The sequence below is a fragment of the Phalangium opilio genome, unplaced genomic scaffold, assembly GCF_054372755.1.
Source record: "Phalangium opilio isolate 3A_F unplaced genomic scaffold, DU_Popi_V2 ptg000002l_1, whole genome shotgun sequence".
Lineage (NCBI taxonomy): Eukaryota > Metazoa > Arthropoda > Arachnida > Opiliones > Phalangiidae > Phalangium > Phalangium opilio.
Window position 1 is genome coordinate 4,553,583 of NW_028324144.1, and position 18,977 is coordinate 4,572,559.

At 41.1% G+C, this 18,977-nt stretch overlaps 1 protein-coding gene across 3 annotated transcripts in view; it reads left to right on the forward strand.

Moving 5' to 3' along the window:
* The first annotated feature begins 11,874 nt into the window (after nucleotides 1–11,874).
* The window catches only part of LOC149718401 (SPARC-related modular calcium-binding protein 1-like), a 73,011-nt gene continuing 65,908 nt past the window's right edge, over nucleotides 11,875–18,977 (forward strand). For 2 of the 3 annotated variants that reach the window (XM_089844557.1, XM_089844607.1), the window contains exon 1: nucleotides 11,875–12,310. In XM_089844557.1, the coding sequence (XP_089700683.1) occupies nucleotides 12,227–12,310 (84 nt within the window). In that variant the 5' untranslated portion in view covers nucleotides 11,875–12,226. The remainder of the gene's footprint in view (nucleotides 12,311–18,977) is intronic. The other variant, XM_089844514.1, reaches the window with a different exon arrangement.

An 18,977-nucleotide genomic window follows, 5' to 3' on the forward strand; every position in this document is an offset into this window, starting at 1 on the left:
GGGCAGTACTACTAGCAGACGAATCATCACATAGTTACGATGCTCCCGCAATTCAGATGGCGCTGTCGTCGGCCTCAAAAACTTGCCCCTTTTTTTAACATTACGGGTATAGGAAGAGGCCGATCCCTATAGAGTGTCGATATATCAAACATCCCTGGGTCGGGGAAGTCTTCAACCATAGCCCACTTGATCACGCTGGCTGCACGCGCTATAGAAGCCCGCTCAATCGAATCGACCCAGCATAGGTTCGGTCAAAAATTCAAACCCGTCTGGTTTTAACAAGGGCGTCTATGGAAGGGGACCAGTTTTATCAACCTTTTTGGCCCAATAATGCATCCACTGGTTCAAATCTCTTGATTTTTTAATGAGACGTGTATTGAAGGGTTTGATATTATCCTGTAAAATTTAAAGTCTTCAGCTATAATAGTTTTTTTTATAAAAATAAAAATCATCACATAATAGAGAAATTGAAGGATTTCTCTACCATCAAGTTTTATTGTACTTGTGTGTTTTATGTAGTTTTATTGTTGTTTATGTGTTTTTATATAGATTTGTCGTTTGTGTGCTGTTTCCATACTGTTACCCCCTGCTGTGACCCCCTGCCGTGACCCCCTGCCGATACCCCCTGCTGTTTCCATACCAAGTACCTTCAAGCACCCACAAGTACCCACAAGCACCCACAAGTACCTACAAGCACCCACAAGTACCTACATGCACCCACAAGTACCTACAAGCTCCCACAAGTACCTACAAGCACCCACAAGTACCCACAAGTACCTACAAGCACCCACAAGTACCTACAAGTACCCACAAGTACCTACAAGCACCCACAAGTACCTAAAGGTACCTACAAGCACCCATAAGTACCTACAAATATCCACAAGTACCTACAAGCACCCACAAGTACCCACAAGTACCCACAAGTACCCACAAGTACCTACAAGCACCCACAAGTACCCACAAGTACCTACAAGCACCCACAAGTACCTACAAGTACCTACAAGAACCCACAAGTACCTACAAGTACCTACAAGTACCCACAAGTACCTACAAGCACCTACAAGCACCCACAAGTACCTACAAGCACCCACAAGTACCTACAAGCACCCACAAGTACCTAAAGGTACCTACAAGCACCCATAAGTACCTACAAGGACCCACAAGTACCCACAAGTACCTACAAGTACCTACAAGCACCCACAAGTACCCACAAGAACCCACAAGTACCAACAAGGACCTACAAGTACCCATAAGTAAATACAAGCACCATCAGGTACCCGGGACAAGCACCCGGGGCAAGTACCTACAAGCACACACAAGTACCCACAAGTACCTACAAGCACCCACAAGTACCTACAAGCACCCACAAGTACCTACAAGCACCTACAGGCACCCACAAGTACCCACAAGAACCCACAAGTACCTACAAGAACCCACAAGTACCTACAAGCACCCACAAGTACCCACAAGAACCCACAAGTACCTACAAGCACCCACAAGTACCCACAAGAACCCACAAGAGCCCACAAGTACCTACAAGCACCCACAAGTACCTACAAGCACCCACAAGTACCTACAAGCACCTACAGGCACCCACAAGTACCTACAAGCACCTTAGATTCGCTTAGATTCGCTTAGCTTCGCTTCGCTTCGCTTCGCTTAGCTTAGATTCGCTTAGCTTAGGTTCGCTTCGCTTAGCTTAGATTCGCTTAGCTTCGCTTCGCTTAGCTTAGCTTAGATTCGCTTAGCTTAGCTTCGCTTAGATTCGCTTAGCTTAGCTTCGCTTAGATTAGCTTAGCTTAGATTCGCTTAGCTTCGCTTAGCTTAGCTTCGCTTAGGTTCGCTTCGCTTAGCTTAGATTCGCTTAGCTTAGCTTCGCTTCGCTTAGCTTAGCTTCGCTTCGCTTAGCTTAGCTTCGCTTCGCTTAGCTTAGATTCGCTTAGCTTAGCTTCGTTTAGCTTCGTTTAGCTTAGCTTCGTTTAGCTTAGCTTCGTTTAGCTTCGTTTAGCTTAGCTTCGTTTAGCTTCGTTTAGCTTAGCTTCGTTTAGCTTCGTTTAGCTTAGCTTCGTTTAGCTTCGCTTAGCTTCGTTTAGCTTCGTTTAGCTTAGCTTCGTTTAGCTTCGTTTAGCTTCGTTTAGCTTAGCTTCGTTTAGCTTCGTTTAGCTTAGCTTCGTTTAGCTTCGTTTAGATTAGCTTCGTTTAGCTTCGTTTAGCTTAGCTTCGTTTAGCTTCGTTTAGCTTAGCTTCGTTTAGCTTCGTTTAGCTTAGCTTCGTTTAGCTTAGCTTCGTTTAGCTTAGCTTCGTTTAGCTTCGTTTAGCTTTGCTTCGTTTAGCTTTGCTTCGTTTAGCTTCGTTTAGCTTAGCTTCGTTTAGCTTCGTTTAGCTTGGATTAGCTTCGTTTAGCTTTGTTTAGCTTAGCTTCGTTTAGCTTCGTTTAGCTTAGCTTCGTCTAGCTTCGTTTAGCTTCGTTTAGCTTCGTTTAGCTTAGCTTCGTTTAGCTTCGTTTAGCTTAGCTTCGTTTAGCTTCGTTTAGCTTAGCTTCGTTTAGCTTAGCTTCGTTTAGCTTAGCTTCGTTTAGCTTCGTTTAGCTTAGCTTCGTTTAGCTTCGTTTAGCTTCGTTTAGCTTAGCTTCGTTTAGCTTCGTTTAGCTTCGTTTAGCTTAGCTTCGTTTAGCTTCGTTTAGCTTAGCTTCGTTTAGCTTCGTTTAGCTTAGCTTCGTTTAGCTTAGCTTCGTTTAGCTTCGTTTAGCTTAGCTTCGTTTAGCTTCGTTTAGCTTAGCTTCGTTTAGCTTCGTTTAGCTTAGCTTCGTTTAGCTTGGATTAGCTTCGTTTAGCTTTGTTTAGCTTAGCTTCGTTTAGCTTCGTTTAGCTTAGCTTCGTCTAGCTTCGTTTAGCTTCGTTTAGCTTAGCTTCGTTTAGCTTCGTTTAGCTTAGCTTCGTTTAGCTTAGCTTCGTTTAGCTTCGTTTAGCTTCGTTTAGCTTAGCTTCGTTTAGCTTAGCTTCGTTTAGCTTCGTTTAGCTTCGTTTAGCTTAGCTTCGTTTAGCTTCGTTTAGCTTAGCTTCGTTTAGCTTAGCTTCGTTTAGCTTCGTTTAGCTTAGCTTCGTTTAGCTTCGTTTAGTTTCGTTTTACTTCGTTTAGCTTAGCTTCGTTTAGCTTCGTTTAGCTTAGCTTCGTTTAGCTTCGTTTAGCTTCGTTTAGCTTAGCTTCGTTTAGCTTCGTTTAGCTTCGTTTAGCTTAGCTTCGTTTAGCTTAGCTTCGTTTAGCTTCGTTTAGCTTCGTTTAGCTTAGCTTCGTTTAGCTTCGTTTAGCTTAGCTTCGTTTAGCTTCGTTTAGCTTAGCTTCGTTTAGTTTCGTTTTACTTCGTTTAGCTTAGCTTCGTTTAGCTTCGTTTAGCTTAGCTTCGTTTAGCATCGTTTCGTTTAGCTTCGTTTCGTTTAGCTTCGTTTAGCTAAGCTTCGTTTAGCTTCGTTTAGCTTTGCTTCGTTTAGCTTCGTTTAGCTTAGCTTCGTTTAGCTTAGCTTCGTTTAGCTTAGCCTCGTTTAGCTTAGCTTCGTTTAGCTTCGTTTAGCTTAGCTTCGTTTAGCTTCGTTTAGCTTAGCTTCGTTTAGCTTCGTTTAGCTTAGATTCGTTTAGCTTCGTTTAGCTTAGCTTCGTTTAGCTTCGTTTAGCTTAGCTTCGTTTAGCTTCGTTTAGCTTAGCTTCGTTTAGCTTCGTTTAGTTTCGTTTTACTTCGTTTAGCTTAGCTTCGTTTAGCTTCGTTTAGCTTAGCTTCGTTTAGCTTCGTTTAGCTTAGCTTCGTTTAGCTTAGCTTCGTTTAGCTTCGTTTAGCTTAGCTTCGTTTAGCTTCGTTTAGCTTCGTTTAGCTTAGCTTCGTTTAGCTTCGTTTAGCTTCGTTTAGCTTAGCTTCGTTTAGCTTCGTTTAGCTTAGCTTCGTTTAGCTTCGTTTAGCTTCGTTTAGCTTAGCTTCGTTTAGTTTCGTTTTACTTCGTTTAGCTTAGCTTCGTTTAGCTTCGTTTAGCTTAGCTTCGTTTAGCATCGTTTCGTTTAGCTTCGTTTCGTTTAGCTTCGTTTAGCTAAGCTTCGTTTAGCTAAGCTTCGTTTAGCTTTGCTTCGTTTAGCTTCGTTTAGCTTAGCTTCGTTTAGCTTCGTTTAGCTTAGCTTCGTTTAGCTTAGCTTCGTTTAGCTTCGTTTAGCTTAGCTTCGTTTAGCTTCGTTTAGCTTCGTTTAGCTTAGCTTGGTTTAGCTTCGTTTAGCTTCGTTTAGCTTAGCTTCGTTTAGCTTCGTTTAGCTTAGCTTCGTTTAGCTTCGTTTAGCTTAGCTTCGTTTAGCTTCGTTTAGCTTAGCTTCGTTTAGCTTCGTTTAGCTTCGTTTAGCTTAGCTTCGTTTAGCTTCGTTTAGCTTAGCTTCGTTTAGCTTCGTTTAGCCTAGCTTCGTTTAGCTTCGTTTAGCTTAGCTTCGTTTAGCTTCGTTTAGCTTAGCTTCGTTTAGCTTCGTTTAGCTTAGCTTCGTTTAGCTTAGCTTCGTTTAGCTTCGTTTAGCTTAGCTTCGTTTAGCTTCGTTTAGCTTCGTTTAGCTTAGCTTCGTTTAGCTTCGTTTAGCTTCGTTTAGCTTAGCTTCGTTTAGCTTCGTTTAGCTTTGTTTAGCTTAGCTTCGTTTAGCTTCGTTTAGCTTCGTTTAGCTTAGCTTCGTTTAGCTTCGTTTAGCTTAGCTTCGTTTAGCTTCGTTTAGCTTAGCTTCGTTTAGCTTCGTTTAGCTTAGCTTCGTTTAGCTTCGTTTAGCTTAGCTTCGTTTAGCTTCGTTTAGCTTAGCTTCGTTTAGCTTCATTTAGCTTAGCTTCGTTTAGCTTAGCTTCGTTTAGCTTCGTTTAGCTTAGCTTCGTTTAGCTTCATTTAGCTTAGCTTCGTTTAGCTTAGCTTCGTTTAGCTTCGTTTAGCTTAGCTTCGTTTAGCTTCGTTTAGCTTAGCTTCGTTTAGCTTAGCTTCGTTTAGCTTCGTTTAGCTTAGCTTCGTTTAGCTTCGTTTAGCTTAGCTTCGTTTAGCTTCGTTTAGCTTAGCTTCGTTTAGCTTCGTTTAGCTTAGCTTCGTTTAGCTTCGTTTATCTTAGCTTCGTTTAACTTCGTTTAGCTTCGTTTAGCTTCGTTTATCTTAGCTTCGTTTAGCTTCGTTTAGCTTAGCTTCGTTTAGCTTCGTTTAGCTTAGCTTCGTTTAGCTTCGTTTATCTTAGCTTCGTTTAACTTCGTTTAGCTTCGTTTAGCTTAGCTTCGTTTAGCTTCGTTTAGCTTCGTTTATCTTAGCTTCGTTTAGCTTCGTTTAGCTTCGTTTATCTTAGCTTCGTTTAGCTTCGTTCAGCTTCGTTTAGCTTCGTTTAGCTTAGCTTCGTTTAGCTTCGTTTAGCTTAGCTTCGTTTAGCTTCGTTTAGCTTAGCTTCGTTTAGCTTAGCTTCGTTTAGCTTAGCTTCGTTTAGCTTCGTTTAGCTTTGTTTAGCTTAGCTTCGTTTAGCTTCGTTTAGCTTAGCTTCGTTTAGCTTCGTTTAGCTTCGTTTAGCTTAGCTTCGTTTTGCTTCGTTTAGCTTCGTTTAGCTTTGCTTCGTTTAGCTTCGTTTAGCTTCGTTTATCTTAGCTTCGTTTAGCTTAGCTTCGTTTAGCTTCGTTTAGCTTAGCTTCGTTTAGCTTCGTTTAGCTTAGCTTCGTTTAGCTTCGTTTAGCTTCGTTTAGCTTAGCTTCGTTTAGCTTAGCTTCGTTTAGCTTCGTTTAGCTTTGTTTAGCTTAGCTTCGTTTAGCTTCGTTTAGCTTCGTTTAGCTTAGCTTCGTTTTGCTTCGTTTAGCTTCGTTTAGCTTTGCTTCGTTTAGCTTCGTTTATCTTAGCTTCGTTTAGCTTCGTTCAGCTTAGCTTCGTTTAGCTTCGTTTAGCTTCGTTTAGCTTAGCTTCGTTTAGCTTCGTTTAGCTTCGTTTAGCTTAGCTTCGTTTAGCTTAGCTTCGTTTAGCTTCGTTTAGCTTAGCTTCGTTTATCTTCGTTTAGCTTCGTTTAGCTTCGTTTAGCTTAGCTTCGTTTAGCTTAGCTTCGTTTAGCTTCGTTTAGCTTAGCTTCGTTTAGCTTCGTTTAGCTTAGCTTCGTTTAGCTTCGTTTAGATTAGCTTCGTTTAGCTTCGTTTAGCTTTGCTTCGTTTAGCTTCGTTTTGCTTAGCTTCGTTTAGCTTCGTTTAGATTAGCTTCGTTTAGCTTCGTTTAGCTTTGCTTCGTTTAGCTTCGTTTTGCTTAGCTTCGTTTAGCTTCGTTTAGCTTCGTTTAGCTTAGCTTCGTTTAGCTTCGTTCAGTGGCGTCGCCAGGGTCTCGATTTTGGGAGGGCTTAAGCCCTACCTAAAGCACTGTGTTACCAATTTTTCAAAACACATCACGTTTATCACGACACCCTCTTGTCTATAAGACGAATATTAGAGTAATAAAATAAGGAAAAGTAATTAAGGACTGAACGCATGTTTTATCAAAAAAGCTTTTGCATCACACAAATTAATTTGATTACTGTTAAAATGTTTGAATATAACTTGACATTGACTATATCAGGACTAGACTAAACTCGAGTGGGCGTGCTTAATTGAGGGGGTCAGTTAATGGGAAAATTTCAATTATTCGATTCGGATATCCTCGGTAGTTAGTGGCTAGAGGACGGGGCGAAGTTATTTTTTAGACCTTGCTTCGGAAGGCACGCGATTGAGGCGAAAGGGGGTAGATGTTGCCCTCAGTGCTTGGGACAGTGTAGGGTAGCTATGCTACAGAAAAAAATCAAGAAAATAGACTGTTACGACTGTATAAATACGCTCTAGATGATATAAATATGAAATAGTGTTTCTGTGTGTATTTCACTTTCATATAGTAAAAACTTCAATTCACCCCAACTGAATAATTAGGAGAGGCTTTCAGTAAATATATGGGGCGCTTTAAAGAAATTTTAGGAGGCGCTTCGGAGAATTTTCAGGGGGCTCAAGCGCCTCCAAAAAACCCCTGGCGACGCCACTGCTCGGTAGTTAGTGGCTAGAGGACGGGGCAAAGTTATTTTTTAGACCTTGCTTCGGAAGGCACGCGATTGAGGCGAAAGGGGTAGATGTTGCCCCCAGTGCTTGGGACAGTGTAGGGTAGCTATGCTACAGAAAAAAATCAAGAAAATAGACTGTTACGACTGTATAAATACGCTCTAGATGATATAAAGATGAAATAGTGTTTCTGTGTGTATTTCACTTTCATATAGTAAAAACTTCAATTCACCCCAACTGAATAATTAGGAGAGGCTTTCAGTAAATATATGGGGGCGCTTTAAAGAAATTTTAGGAGGCGCTTCGGAGAATTTTCAGGGGGCTCAAGCGCCTCCAAAAAACCCCTGGCGACGCCACTGTCTGAACTTGCTAGCTTCCAATCACAACCATCTTCTGTTCTTCGTCAATTTCACATTGACACCAGCTTCTATGCACCACCATCTTCTGTTCTTCGTCAATTCCACATTGACACCAGCTTCTATGCACCACCATCTTCTGTTCTTCGTCAATTTCACCTTGACACCAGCTTCTATGCACCATCATCTTCTGTTCTTCGTCAATTCCACATTGACACCAGCTTCTATGCACCACCATCTTCTGTTCTTCGTCAATTTCACCTTGACACCAGCTTCTATGCACCACCATCTTCTGTTCTTCGTCAATTCCACATTGACACCAGCTTCTATGCACCACCATCTTCAGGTCTTTGTCCATTCCACATGGACGCCAGTCAGTCCATTCTGGCTTCTTTTCCTTCGTCATCGTTTGGTTTCAAGATATACGCGGCGAACGGCTAGGGTTACGAGAAACGTCTAGCCTCCAAATGGCAGGGCTTCCACCATCGGTTCACGCGAATGCGTTTTTATCTATTATTGGTTTCAAAATATACGCGGCGATCGGCTAGGGTTACGAGAAACGTCTAGCCTCCCAATGGCAGGGCTTCCACCATCGGTTCACGCGAATGTGTTTTTATCTATTATTATAATGGAAACGAATCGTATATGTATCCCAAAATTGGAAAAAAGCGGGCAAGAGGGGTACCCTTCACTTTAAACGTCAATATTAGCAAAGTTTCGAAAGATAATAGAAACAACTTTATTTTAAACGATTTAACTATTTTTAAAGTTATTTACTGGCGATTAAAATAATTAATATCATTTATATTTAATTAATTATTTAAGATAAACTTATTTCTACGTACTGACACAAGTGAGAGTTAATATAGAACGAGTAATGAAGATTGCATCTGAATCGAAACACTACACGCATATCAAAGTTAATATAAAGCGAGTAGGATGAAAAGATCTCTTACAAAACGATAACATTTTCTTTTTGCAGAATATTAAATGGAAATACTTAAATATTTTTCGGCATTACGATTCATTTAGTAGTTGTGTAGGTATAAAGCTCTGTTTCATCTCAATATTCCAAGAACATCTTTTGATATTAACATTTAAAATTTGGTGTTTACTTTTTAATTCATCTTTACTACATTTATATATAGTGTAAACGTAACTTTTGGCTTTATTAAATAACAAGGATGTTAATACTTCATCTCTCCATACGTGTTGAAACGACTAGGTCTATGAGATAAGAATTGACCTTGTTTCATGTCCTCTTAAAGGAGGTCTTAACGGTTCAGAGTGAGTCGAAAGTTAAATACACATTTAAGTGATAGATATTAGGTCCTCATTAGAATTATTGAGGATACGCAGGAAATTATTAAACGCTTTAGACTTTACAAATGATCATGGCAATATCTCGCCGATTAGAACAATGTATTTCCGGTTTGTCTCATTGGCTGGCGGATCTGTGTTTGGAAAGTAAATTCGTCTCGGCTCGGAAAGGTTTATTTTGGTTTCCCAACTTGTTTAGACCTTGCTTCGGAAGGCACGCGATTGAGGCGAAAGGGGGTAGATGTTGCCCTCAGTGCTTGGGACAGTGTAGGGTAGCTATGCTGCTGTTTCCATACTATTACCCCCTGCTGTGACCCTCTGCCGTTACCCCCTGCTGGGACCCCCTGCTGTTTCCATACTATTACCCCCTGCTGTTTCCATACTATTACCCCCTGCTGTTTCCATACTATTACCCCCTGCTGTGACCCCCTGCTGGGATCCCCTGCTGTGACCCCCTGCTGGGACCCCCTGCTGTTACCCCCTGCTGGGACCCCCTGCTGTTACCCCCTGCTGGGACCCCCTGCTGTTTCCATACTATTACCCCCTGCTGTGACCCCCTGCTGTTTCCATACTATTACCCCCTGCTGTGACCCCCTGCTGTTACCCCCTGTTGTGACCCCCTGCTGTTACCCCCTGCTGTTTCCATACTGTTACCCCCTGCCGTTACCCCCTGCTGGGACCCCCTGCTGTTACCCCCTGTTGTGACCCCCTGCTGTTTCAATACTGATACCCCCTGCTGTGACCCCCTGCCGTTACCCCCTGCTGGGACTCCCTGCTGTTACCCCCTGTTGTGACCCCCTGCTGTTACCCCCTGCTGTTTCAATACTGATACCCCCTGCTGTTTCCATACTATTACCCCCTGCTGGGACCCCCTGCTGTTTCCATACTATTACCCCCTGCTGTGACCCCCTGCTGTTTCCATACTATTACCCGCTGCTGTGACCCCCTGCTGTTACCCCCTGCTGGGACCCCCTGCTGTTACCCCCTGTTGTGACCCCCTGCTGTTTCCATAATATTACCCCCTGCTGTTTCCATACTGTTACCCCCTGCTGTGACCCCCTGCTGTTTCCATACTATTACCCCCTGCTGTGACCCCCTGCCGTTACCGCCTGCTGTGACCCCCTGCTGTTTCAATACTGATACCCCCTGCTGTGACCCCCTGCCGTTACCCCCTGCTGGGAGCCCCTGCTGTTTCCATACTATTACCCCCTGCTGGGACCCCCTACTGTTACCCCCTGCTGTTTCCATACTATTACCCCCTGCTGGAACCCCTGCTGTTTCCATACTATTACCCCCTGCTGGGAGCCCCTGCTGTTTCCATACTATTACCCCCTGCTGTGACCCCCTTGCCGTTACCCCCTGCTGGGACCCCTGCTGTTTCCATACTATTACCCCCTGCTGTGACCCTCTGCCGTTAACCCCTGCTGGGACCCCCTGCTGTTTCCATACTATTACCCCCTGCTGTGACCCCCTGCTGGGACTCCCTGCTGTTTCCATACTATTACCCCCTGCTGTGACCCTCTGCTGTTTCCATACTATTACCCCCTGCTGTGACCCCCTGCCGTTACCCCCTGCTGGGACCCCCTGCTGTTACCCCTGTTGTGACCCCTGCTGTTACCCCCTGCTGTTTCCATACTGTTACCCCCTGCCGTTACCCCCTGCTGGGACCCCCTACTGTTACCCCCTGCTGGGACCCCCTACTGTTACCCCCTGCTGGGACCCCCTGCTGTTTCCAAACTATTACCCCCTGCTGTTACCCCCTGCTGGGACCCCCTGCTGTTTCCATACTATTACCCCCTGCTGTGACCCCCTGCTGTTTCCATACTATTACCCCCTGCTGTGACCCCCTGCTGTTTCCATACTATTACCCCCTGCTGTGACCCCTGCTGTTTCCATACTATTACCCCCTGCTGTGACCCCCTGCTGTTTCCATACTATTACCCCCTGCTGTGACCCCCTGCTGTTTCCATACTATTACCCCCTGCTGTTACCCCCTGCTGGGACCCCCTGCTGTTTCCATACTGGTCAGCAGGGGTTAACAGTATGGAAACAGCAGGGGGTCCCAGCAGGAGGTCACAGCAGGGGGTCCCAGCAGGGGGTAACAGCAGGGTATCCCAGCAGGGGGTAATAGTATGGAAACAGCAGGGGGTCCCAGCAGGGGGTAACAGTATGAAAACAGCAGGGGGTCCCAGCAGGGGGTAACAGTATGGAAACAGCAGGGGGTCCCAGCAGGGGGTAATAGTATGGAAACAGCAGGGGGTCCCAGCAGGGGGTAACAGTATAGAAACAGCAGGGGGTCCCAGCAGGGGGTAATAGTATGGAAACAGCAGGGGGTCCCAGCAGGGGGTCATAGTATGGAAACAGCAGGGGGTCCCAGCAGGGGGTAACAGTATGGAAAAAGCAGGGGGTCACAGCAGTGGGTCATAGTATGGAAACAGCAGGGGGTCCCAGCAGGGTGTAACAGTATGGAAACAGCAGGGGGTAATAGTATGGAAACAGCAGGGGGTCACAGCAGGTGACCAGTTTTATCAACGTTTTTGACAATATTAGTGCATCTACTGGTTCAAATCTCTTGAATTTTTAATGAGACGTGTATTGAAAGGTTTGATATTATCCTGTAAAATTTTAAGTCTTCAGCTACAATAGTTTTTTTTATAAAAAATAAAAATCATCACATAGTAGAGATTTTATGCCGCCTACACTAGAGAGGAAAAAATTGGTCGAGCTCCAAAATATTTCCTACCCCCTTCCCCTCAACCTAAAGACGCGGAACACGGACTCGGGAGCTTGAATCTAGTTCGGCCGTCTACCGCCACGAGCGTCCCACGTTTTGGAGGGAAAATTCAGAAACCGCTACTAGAGCGCCAACCGTTGGTGTGTTATCAAGAATATTCACTTTCGCTGAGTGAAGAATTTGGTTAGCTCTGTACTTCTAGTCTCATCTCACTTCTGATATTACTAAATTAGCACATAGGAAACTAACACCCTCCCCACCCCAACCACACCTAGCTAATACACAAATTCTTTACGTGACTTGTTACTAAACCGATATCTAACTCGTAGTCGTAGCTAAAAAATTCTACATTACCGAGAGAAGTGGATAGATGGCGCTCGAGATGTCGAGAGAGTTATAAAATTTGAAAAGGGAATCATCTTATACTTTTTTCAAAGCAAATCTTTCTTACCAAACTCGAAGAAAGCGCGCTAGTTCTTCGTTTCCGTCAGTTCCATCTAAAATTTTATGGTGAGAGGGAGAGATTGCTAAATTCTAATTCAATATCTCATACTCTGTTTGAACACCGAACACCGCGGAACACCTTCGAGTATATTTAAAAAATAAAAATTTATTTTAAACTAATATTATCAATATGAATACGGAACTTCAAATAAAATTAAAACCCCTAAAATGACGATTAAATTAATTATTTAAATAATTAATTAATTTTTTTTAAGGTTTAATTATAATTTATAACTATAAGTTTACGACCGAAAACTGTCATAAAAAAACTATATAACTTGCATAATGGATACCAATAATTGTGGCATAACGACTTTAGCAACGCTTCTGTTATTTTGCAGTGTTTTTTGGATTCCCGTTAAATCTCAGGTAAAGTTTTATTTTTGTTTTAATACCGTTCTGTTTAATAATTAGGGGGGTGAATTTGCTCCGAATTTGCATGCCAAACGGGCTAATTAACATGGGTATAATTAACTCGATATAGTTTCTTGAATAAAACGCTCCGACTACAATTTCTAGTAAAGTAAATTGTACTTAAAACCTGCCCAATTCATTAAAAGTAATTCCATTTCATTAAATAAAAATTAAAAGTTAAAATTCATATCATGAAATATTATACATACTATCACCACGTTTTGCAGCTTTCCTACCTGACTTTTCCATGTGTTCCCTGACTATTTTAGATGGTTTTCCCTGAAATTTTTAAGCCAAAAGCTAGTTTTCAATATTAACAGTATAGTTTTAGGAAATTTAAGAAGTACATGCTTTGATTGATTATAAACCAAAGTTATTAAATTATAATAGGAAGTCATTATATTACCACGTTAATTTACTAGTGATAGTTCATTAATTAGTATAAATTAACGACAGTTACAGTAATAAGTTTAACACAAAATTGTAATTGGTAATTATAGAGATGCGAGTCGGTAATTTACCCTCCGTTAATTTGCAGGTAACTTACCAAAAGCCGCCCTAAATTTCTGATTTATATCATGCCGTAATTTACCGGTAAAATGTACTAGACTGCCTGAGAAAATGAAAAATTTGCATATTATACATCGAAGTCCAGTTTTCCTTAATTTCCCATTAGTTAGCGTTGTTTAAAGCAACTAAACTACGTATGAAGGGTGCACAATTCAACGCGGTTTGATGGACTATAAAGGCGTTAAAAAATACTATACTATAAATTACCGACAGAACAATATTTTACCAGGTAAACTTCCGTTTTTAAAAATTACGGTAATTTCACATCTCTAGATAATTATTTAGTTACCTTTTCTCTAGTTTCAGTAAATTCACATCTATAGACACATACTTGTCGTTATTTTGGTATATTTGGATTTCCGAATTTTTGGGAATTACTATGCTTTCTCTACTAAAAAATATGCACAATAGGGTATCCAAATTCACGAGTTCTGCGCATATATACATTTGTCCTTTAAGTATCTCTTTATGATTTATTAAGTAAATATAAAATACGTAGAGAACTCACTATCTAAATAGAAACGGGAATGAAATAAAAAGGGTTTTTCATTTTGGAGAAAAAACGGGTTCTTGTGGACTTTGGCAAACGCTAGACACAGACAAGTGTTAATTTAAACCTGTCTACCATCATTTTCGATAGAATGTAGAGCACGGTTTAGGAATAATACATTGTTGTTCTTCAGTGTGTAGAGTTGTAAACATTAATTAAGTGAAAGGGTTTGACGAAGAAATTATAAAATAATTGTCTTTTTCTACTATAAGTTTTCATGGATTTTTTTTTTAATAAGAGACAATCAAACCTTGTTTGTCTGTCTACTAATAACGCTGTTAGCATTGAAAACATGGTTACTAACTTTCAATTTGAACGAAGTTGAAGTTGCCCTTTACGTGGTCTGTGATGAACCGGGGTCTGTTTCACACTAACCTTATGACATGCACCATAAGTTCATAAGATATGTTCCATAAGTTTTTCACTGGTTACAAACTGGAGCTTGTCATGAAGTGACGTAGGTCATAGATTCGAGGTAAAGCGACGCCTGGTAAGGCACTGCCATAGACTAAACAAAATGATGGACTACAAAACCGAGTGTAGTCAATTCTTACGTCGTTCTCGAACTAGCTTTCAGTAAGTCTCTAGCATTATGAAGTATAGGTAGTGTCATACTTATGGAACATATCTGATAAACTTATGCATGCACTGATAAAGCAGGTCACTACCGATTACCGTTATGATATGTCATAACTCATAAAAATGAAGGATGATTAAGTATAAAGTTCAAATAATCCTTTATAAAAATAATTTAAGAATGGAGTGGTAATTTGACTCCTGTGGAATGTAAGGTATGAAAACCAAAATCGGTCATATTTGTTTTGAAAGAATTTTCATTGTATAACACCCAATATAGCCATCGGTACTCGTTAGCTTATTGTTTAAAATAACTCAACAATTCATACAATGTTGGGTGTAGCTCGCATATTTCTCTAGTTGATGGCTTCATAATAAAAGTTTTCAAAACAATTAGGACTACTTCCTAAAAATATCAGGATGCCAAAAAAATCCACCCACAATAAGTAACGTAACAACAATAAGTAGTACCGGGATTCCATAAGCTAATCCATTGTGAACCCATTTTAATGTCTATGCGGGTGTTGTGGGCGGGGCTTGAGTTATCTCCGTCACACGTCATTATTCTAACGTCTTTCTGACTGTTATTTCATTGGTTCGTCTGCTTAGTCTTAGCGCATGAGCAATAAAGTCTTGTAAAGTGTCAAACCAAAAAGGGATATCTAGTTTACTAGGGAGACGGTATAAGATGCCTAAGTATTCGCGCGTCGTAGTCCCTGTCCCCCTTTCAAAATACAAGGGGGGACGTAAAAGGAGACCGGGCTATTTCGCAGCCTCTCCTCAGTCGGAAAATATGACTGTAACTTTCGTCATTCGCGTCGCGCTGACGTGCAGGAGTTTTCAAGAACCAATGAGATGCTGGTTGTAATTTAGAGGCGGGGATTAACTTCAGACCTACTGGAGAGAAAGCTAGAAATGTGGCAAATTTATATCTTCTTCCTAGTAAACTAGATATCACTTCTTGGTCGTACTTATTGTTATTAGGTTAGTTCAAAGAAACTGAAAATTTTCAAAGTAAGCCCGCGAATTTTTACGTAGCCGGTGACACTTGGAGATAAAAAGATCATAAGTACTGTTTTCAAATAATTTTATAAAACAGAAAATTTGAATATCTGTTACATCAGCCAATCAATTTTGACCACTTATCTTTTACTTTTCCAAGGCTTTGTTTCCAAAGGCACTTTTTATTAATTACCATATGACCTAAGTTAAAATACAATGGGAAACAAAATGTGACATTTAAACCTTCTAGAAAAAAGGGTCTGTTCTTTCTTTAAAGTCGGGGATCTGGTATAATGGCGTTGTGTTCCTGGTAATCTGTTTAAACTCATACAGGAACCATAAAGGGAGGAATATTACCGAATAATACGTGCTTGGGTGGTAGCTGGGATATTGCCATATGCATTGCATTTAAACGACGTTAACGATTTGCCCGGAACACTATGGAATGCTATTGTTCTCAAAGAATAATACATTGCAGTCCACCAGTAATCCACCCGAGTTTTTGTTGTCGCTAAAAGTTTATATTTTTGAAACCACACGGTTAGTTTTAGAGCTAGAGTGAATACATGCAGCTAATAGAAATCATTGTGCTTCCATATCTCTGCGGATTTTATGGGCCGGGCTTGAGTACTCCGTCACGCCTCATAATTCTGACGTATTTATATCTTTTATTTAATTGGTTGGTATCAAAAAAAGTTCCTAGGCGCTCGCTAGATGCAACATTATTCGCGGGGTAAAATTAGTCTTACATAATGATTAGTCTAGCACTGCCCACAAAATCCGCCTAGATACGTTGAGAAAAAACCTACGCAATGATTCCAATTAGCTGTATGCATTCCTGGAAGTGTCAATAAGTTTTCAATAAAACGAAGTTAGCATTGGTGTGATCATTCAGGGTTTGAAATCGGAGCCTATTCGAGCAGAAGCTTGGCATTTGGGCCAGGGGAATCGCTCTAAAATGTTCCTAAAATGCACTTACTAAGGGTTTTACTGCTCTAGAGGGCTCCAACGCAATTTAGTACACCCTGCCTTTGATTGTACAAAATTTTATTGTGTTCGATGGTCTGACGTTCATGAATTCCAGCTTGAAACATTAAATTTCACTTGAATTTGTGAAATATCCGATGAAGTATTTGCTTATTTCCGTCCCTGCTAAAAAAATCTGAGAAAAAGGAGTTAGAGACTCCCAAATATTATCTTGGAGGAAAGCGGTGAGACGGAGTAGTAATATACATATCTATAACGTAGCCTGTGTACCTCCATCTACGAAAAGGTAACGAAGTCATCCCAGCATCCTCAGTGGCGTTTTGATAGGGTCGTACGTTGCAAGAACGTCGCCAATGACCCCCTGTGTCTAAAAAAATGGAATCTAATTCATAGGAACTAGCTTCAATTTTTAAATGGCGCTAGGCGGCAGTACTTAACAATCCCCTCGATCCCCTAGCAAAGGTAGGGGCATACACAAAGCACTCTGGGAAACTATCAACGCCGCAGATGGCCCACAGTATAATTTCTACTCTCGCTCACCACGTTCCTCTAAGACCGAAGATCTTCGAAGAAATTTTGTAGATTCAAAGTAATGCCCCAAAGACACGAACGAGAAAGGGGATGTATTTCTCCGTAGGTAAAGGCGTGTTAATGTAAACCCATAAAAAGAATTGAAATTTAAAAGTATAATAATTATGGTTAAGGGTATAGGCCGTCCGAGTCATCTCTATTTCTTCCAGTTAAAACCGTTGAGCTTTCACCCCCTTTTAACTCATAAAGCTCTTCTCCTCTTACCCCACAGCCATCCATTAGAGTCCGGTAATTAAGGATAGATAAGTTACAAAAGGAATAATATTATTATAAAAAGTATGACATTACGTACTCATTATACCAAGAAGCGATATCTAGTTTACTAGGGAGAAGGTATAATATGCCTAAGTGTTCGCGCGCCATAGTCCTAGTCCTCCCCCTTAAAAATACAAGGAGGGACGTAAAAGGAGGCCGGGCTATTTCGCTGCCTCTCCTCAGTCGGAAAATATGACTGTAATTTTCGTACTCATTCGCGTCGCGCTGACTTGAGTTTTCAAGAACCAATGAGATGCTGATTGTAATTTAAAGGCGGGGATTAACTCCGGACCAACGTTAAGACTGGAGATAAAGCTAAAAATGTGGCGAATTTATACCTTCTCAATAGTAAACTAGATATCGCTTCTTGATTATACATTGTGTTTCTGAAAGGTCTGACAGCAATTATGGGCAGTGTTCTTTGGACGATGTCACTTTTCAGGGTTCATACAACTTCTGGAAAACCGATTTCCCCGAGTTTTCCAGGTTTTTCCCAAGTAAATAGTAATAACAATGGGGGAGGTTTTTATTGTTGAGGTAACCCCTTCAGAGTCAACTTACTCAAACCTCAAAATTTTCCCAAACACCCTGCATATGATACGATGTCACTTTTCAGGGTTCATACAACTTCTGGAAAAACCTCACAAAATGCCCTGAATTTTACTAAAAAAAACTATGATTTTCCCTGAGCTTTTTGTCAATTATTTATTTGCCTGAGCTTTCCAGGTTTGTATGAACAGAGAAATTACATATTAAGTTACCGATGTGAACTTGTAAATTAGCATTCTGGACTTTTCGCACATACCTTTCAGACTAAAAAATATTAACCTAGATACTTCGAAAACTTAGCTATGCCAAATCTCTGTATGTTACGTTTCATTGACGTAACTTTGCGATTATGAGTCAAAAATGCCCCTCTTATCTCGTAATAAAACCTGGGTTGGAAGGCAAAATATAAATATTTTTACAGATTAGCGAAAACAGAATGTAATTACCTAGAAGTTACTAACCAAGATACAACCAATACTTCTTTAAGACAAAATTAAAGACAAAACTAGGGGCCTATATTGTAGCAATCTAAAATTTATTTAGATAGCATTTCATTGTAGTACCAGGGATAAATTTAATTTTAGAAGTAGGAATGGAGAACGGTTAGTATTTACTTCAGTCCGACTCATAGCCCAGAATAGAGCCCCTCCCTCTTTATCTTATTGGCTCACTTAAACTACGTTTTGATGACGTTGCTGACGGGGACGGCGAAAAAACGTAATTCCTTTTTACCTCTGTCGCTATGACCCGCCTCTTCTTTCATACCCCCCCCCCGTCCCGTGGAAGGGGGTCCGTCCGGGACTTTGACGCGCGCCTAGATTACTTTGTTCTCTATTCCTACTTATAAAATTCAATCTATCCCTGGTAGTACTTCATCATTTCGAAATAATTATTTCCATACTTCATATTATTGAAAAATTCACAATACATAGTTTCCGTCAGACTAGGATGATTTATACCCATACACCAGGAGGCCAGGCTACTTGGTAGGCAAAGAGCAGTACCTAGTAACCTGGCTTCTTGGTGTAATGGTATTAATCCTCCTAGTTTGATAACTATGTATAGACCTTTTCGATGTAAAACAGGGGTGTTGGCAACCCTCAGTATCTGGAAATACATACAAGGGGGTTGATACACTGCCATCCGTCTCTGCACCGTCTCTGCATGCGCTCTCTCATGATATAAAAAGGCTAAAGCGCAGGCGCCAAAAGCGAGATGGAAGGCAAAGTTCTACCCTCGTGTCTTTCCCTCTTATATAGTTACATCGAAATGGTATATTACTAGGCGTTAAATCTGTGTATGGGGGACGCAAACGATTTTCTAAATTATACGAACACTTCGTTTTAGTTGACTTCTGTTAAGAGGGAAAAAAGAGGTTTGTAAAACCTTGCAAGTGGCTATAGCGTGAACTAGCAGAGTGTAAAATAATACGCTAGACATCCAAAAAGAGAACCCAATCCCGAATGACAGTTTCCCCCAGAAAATACTTTGTTTAAAGTAAATGTACTTCGTTTGAAGAGCACGGTGTTAGGCACAAGCAAT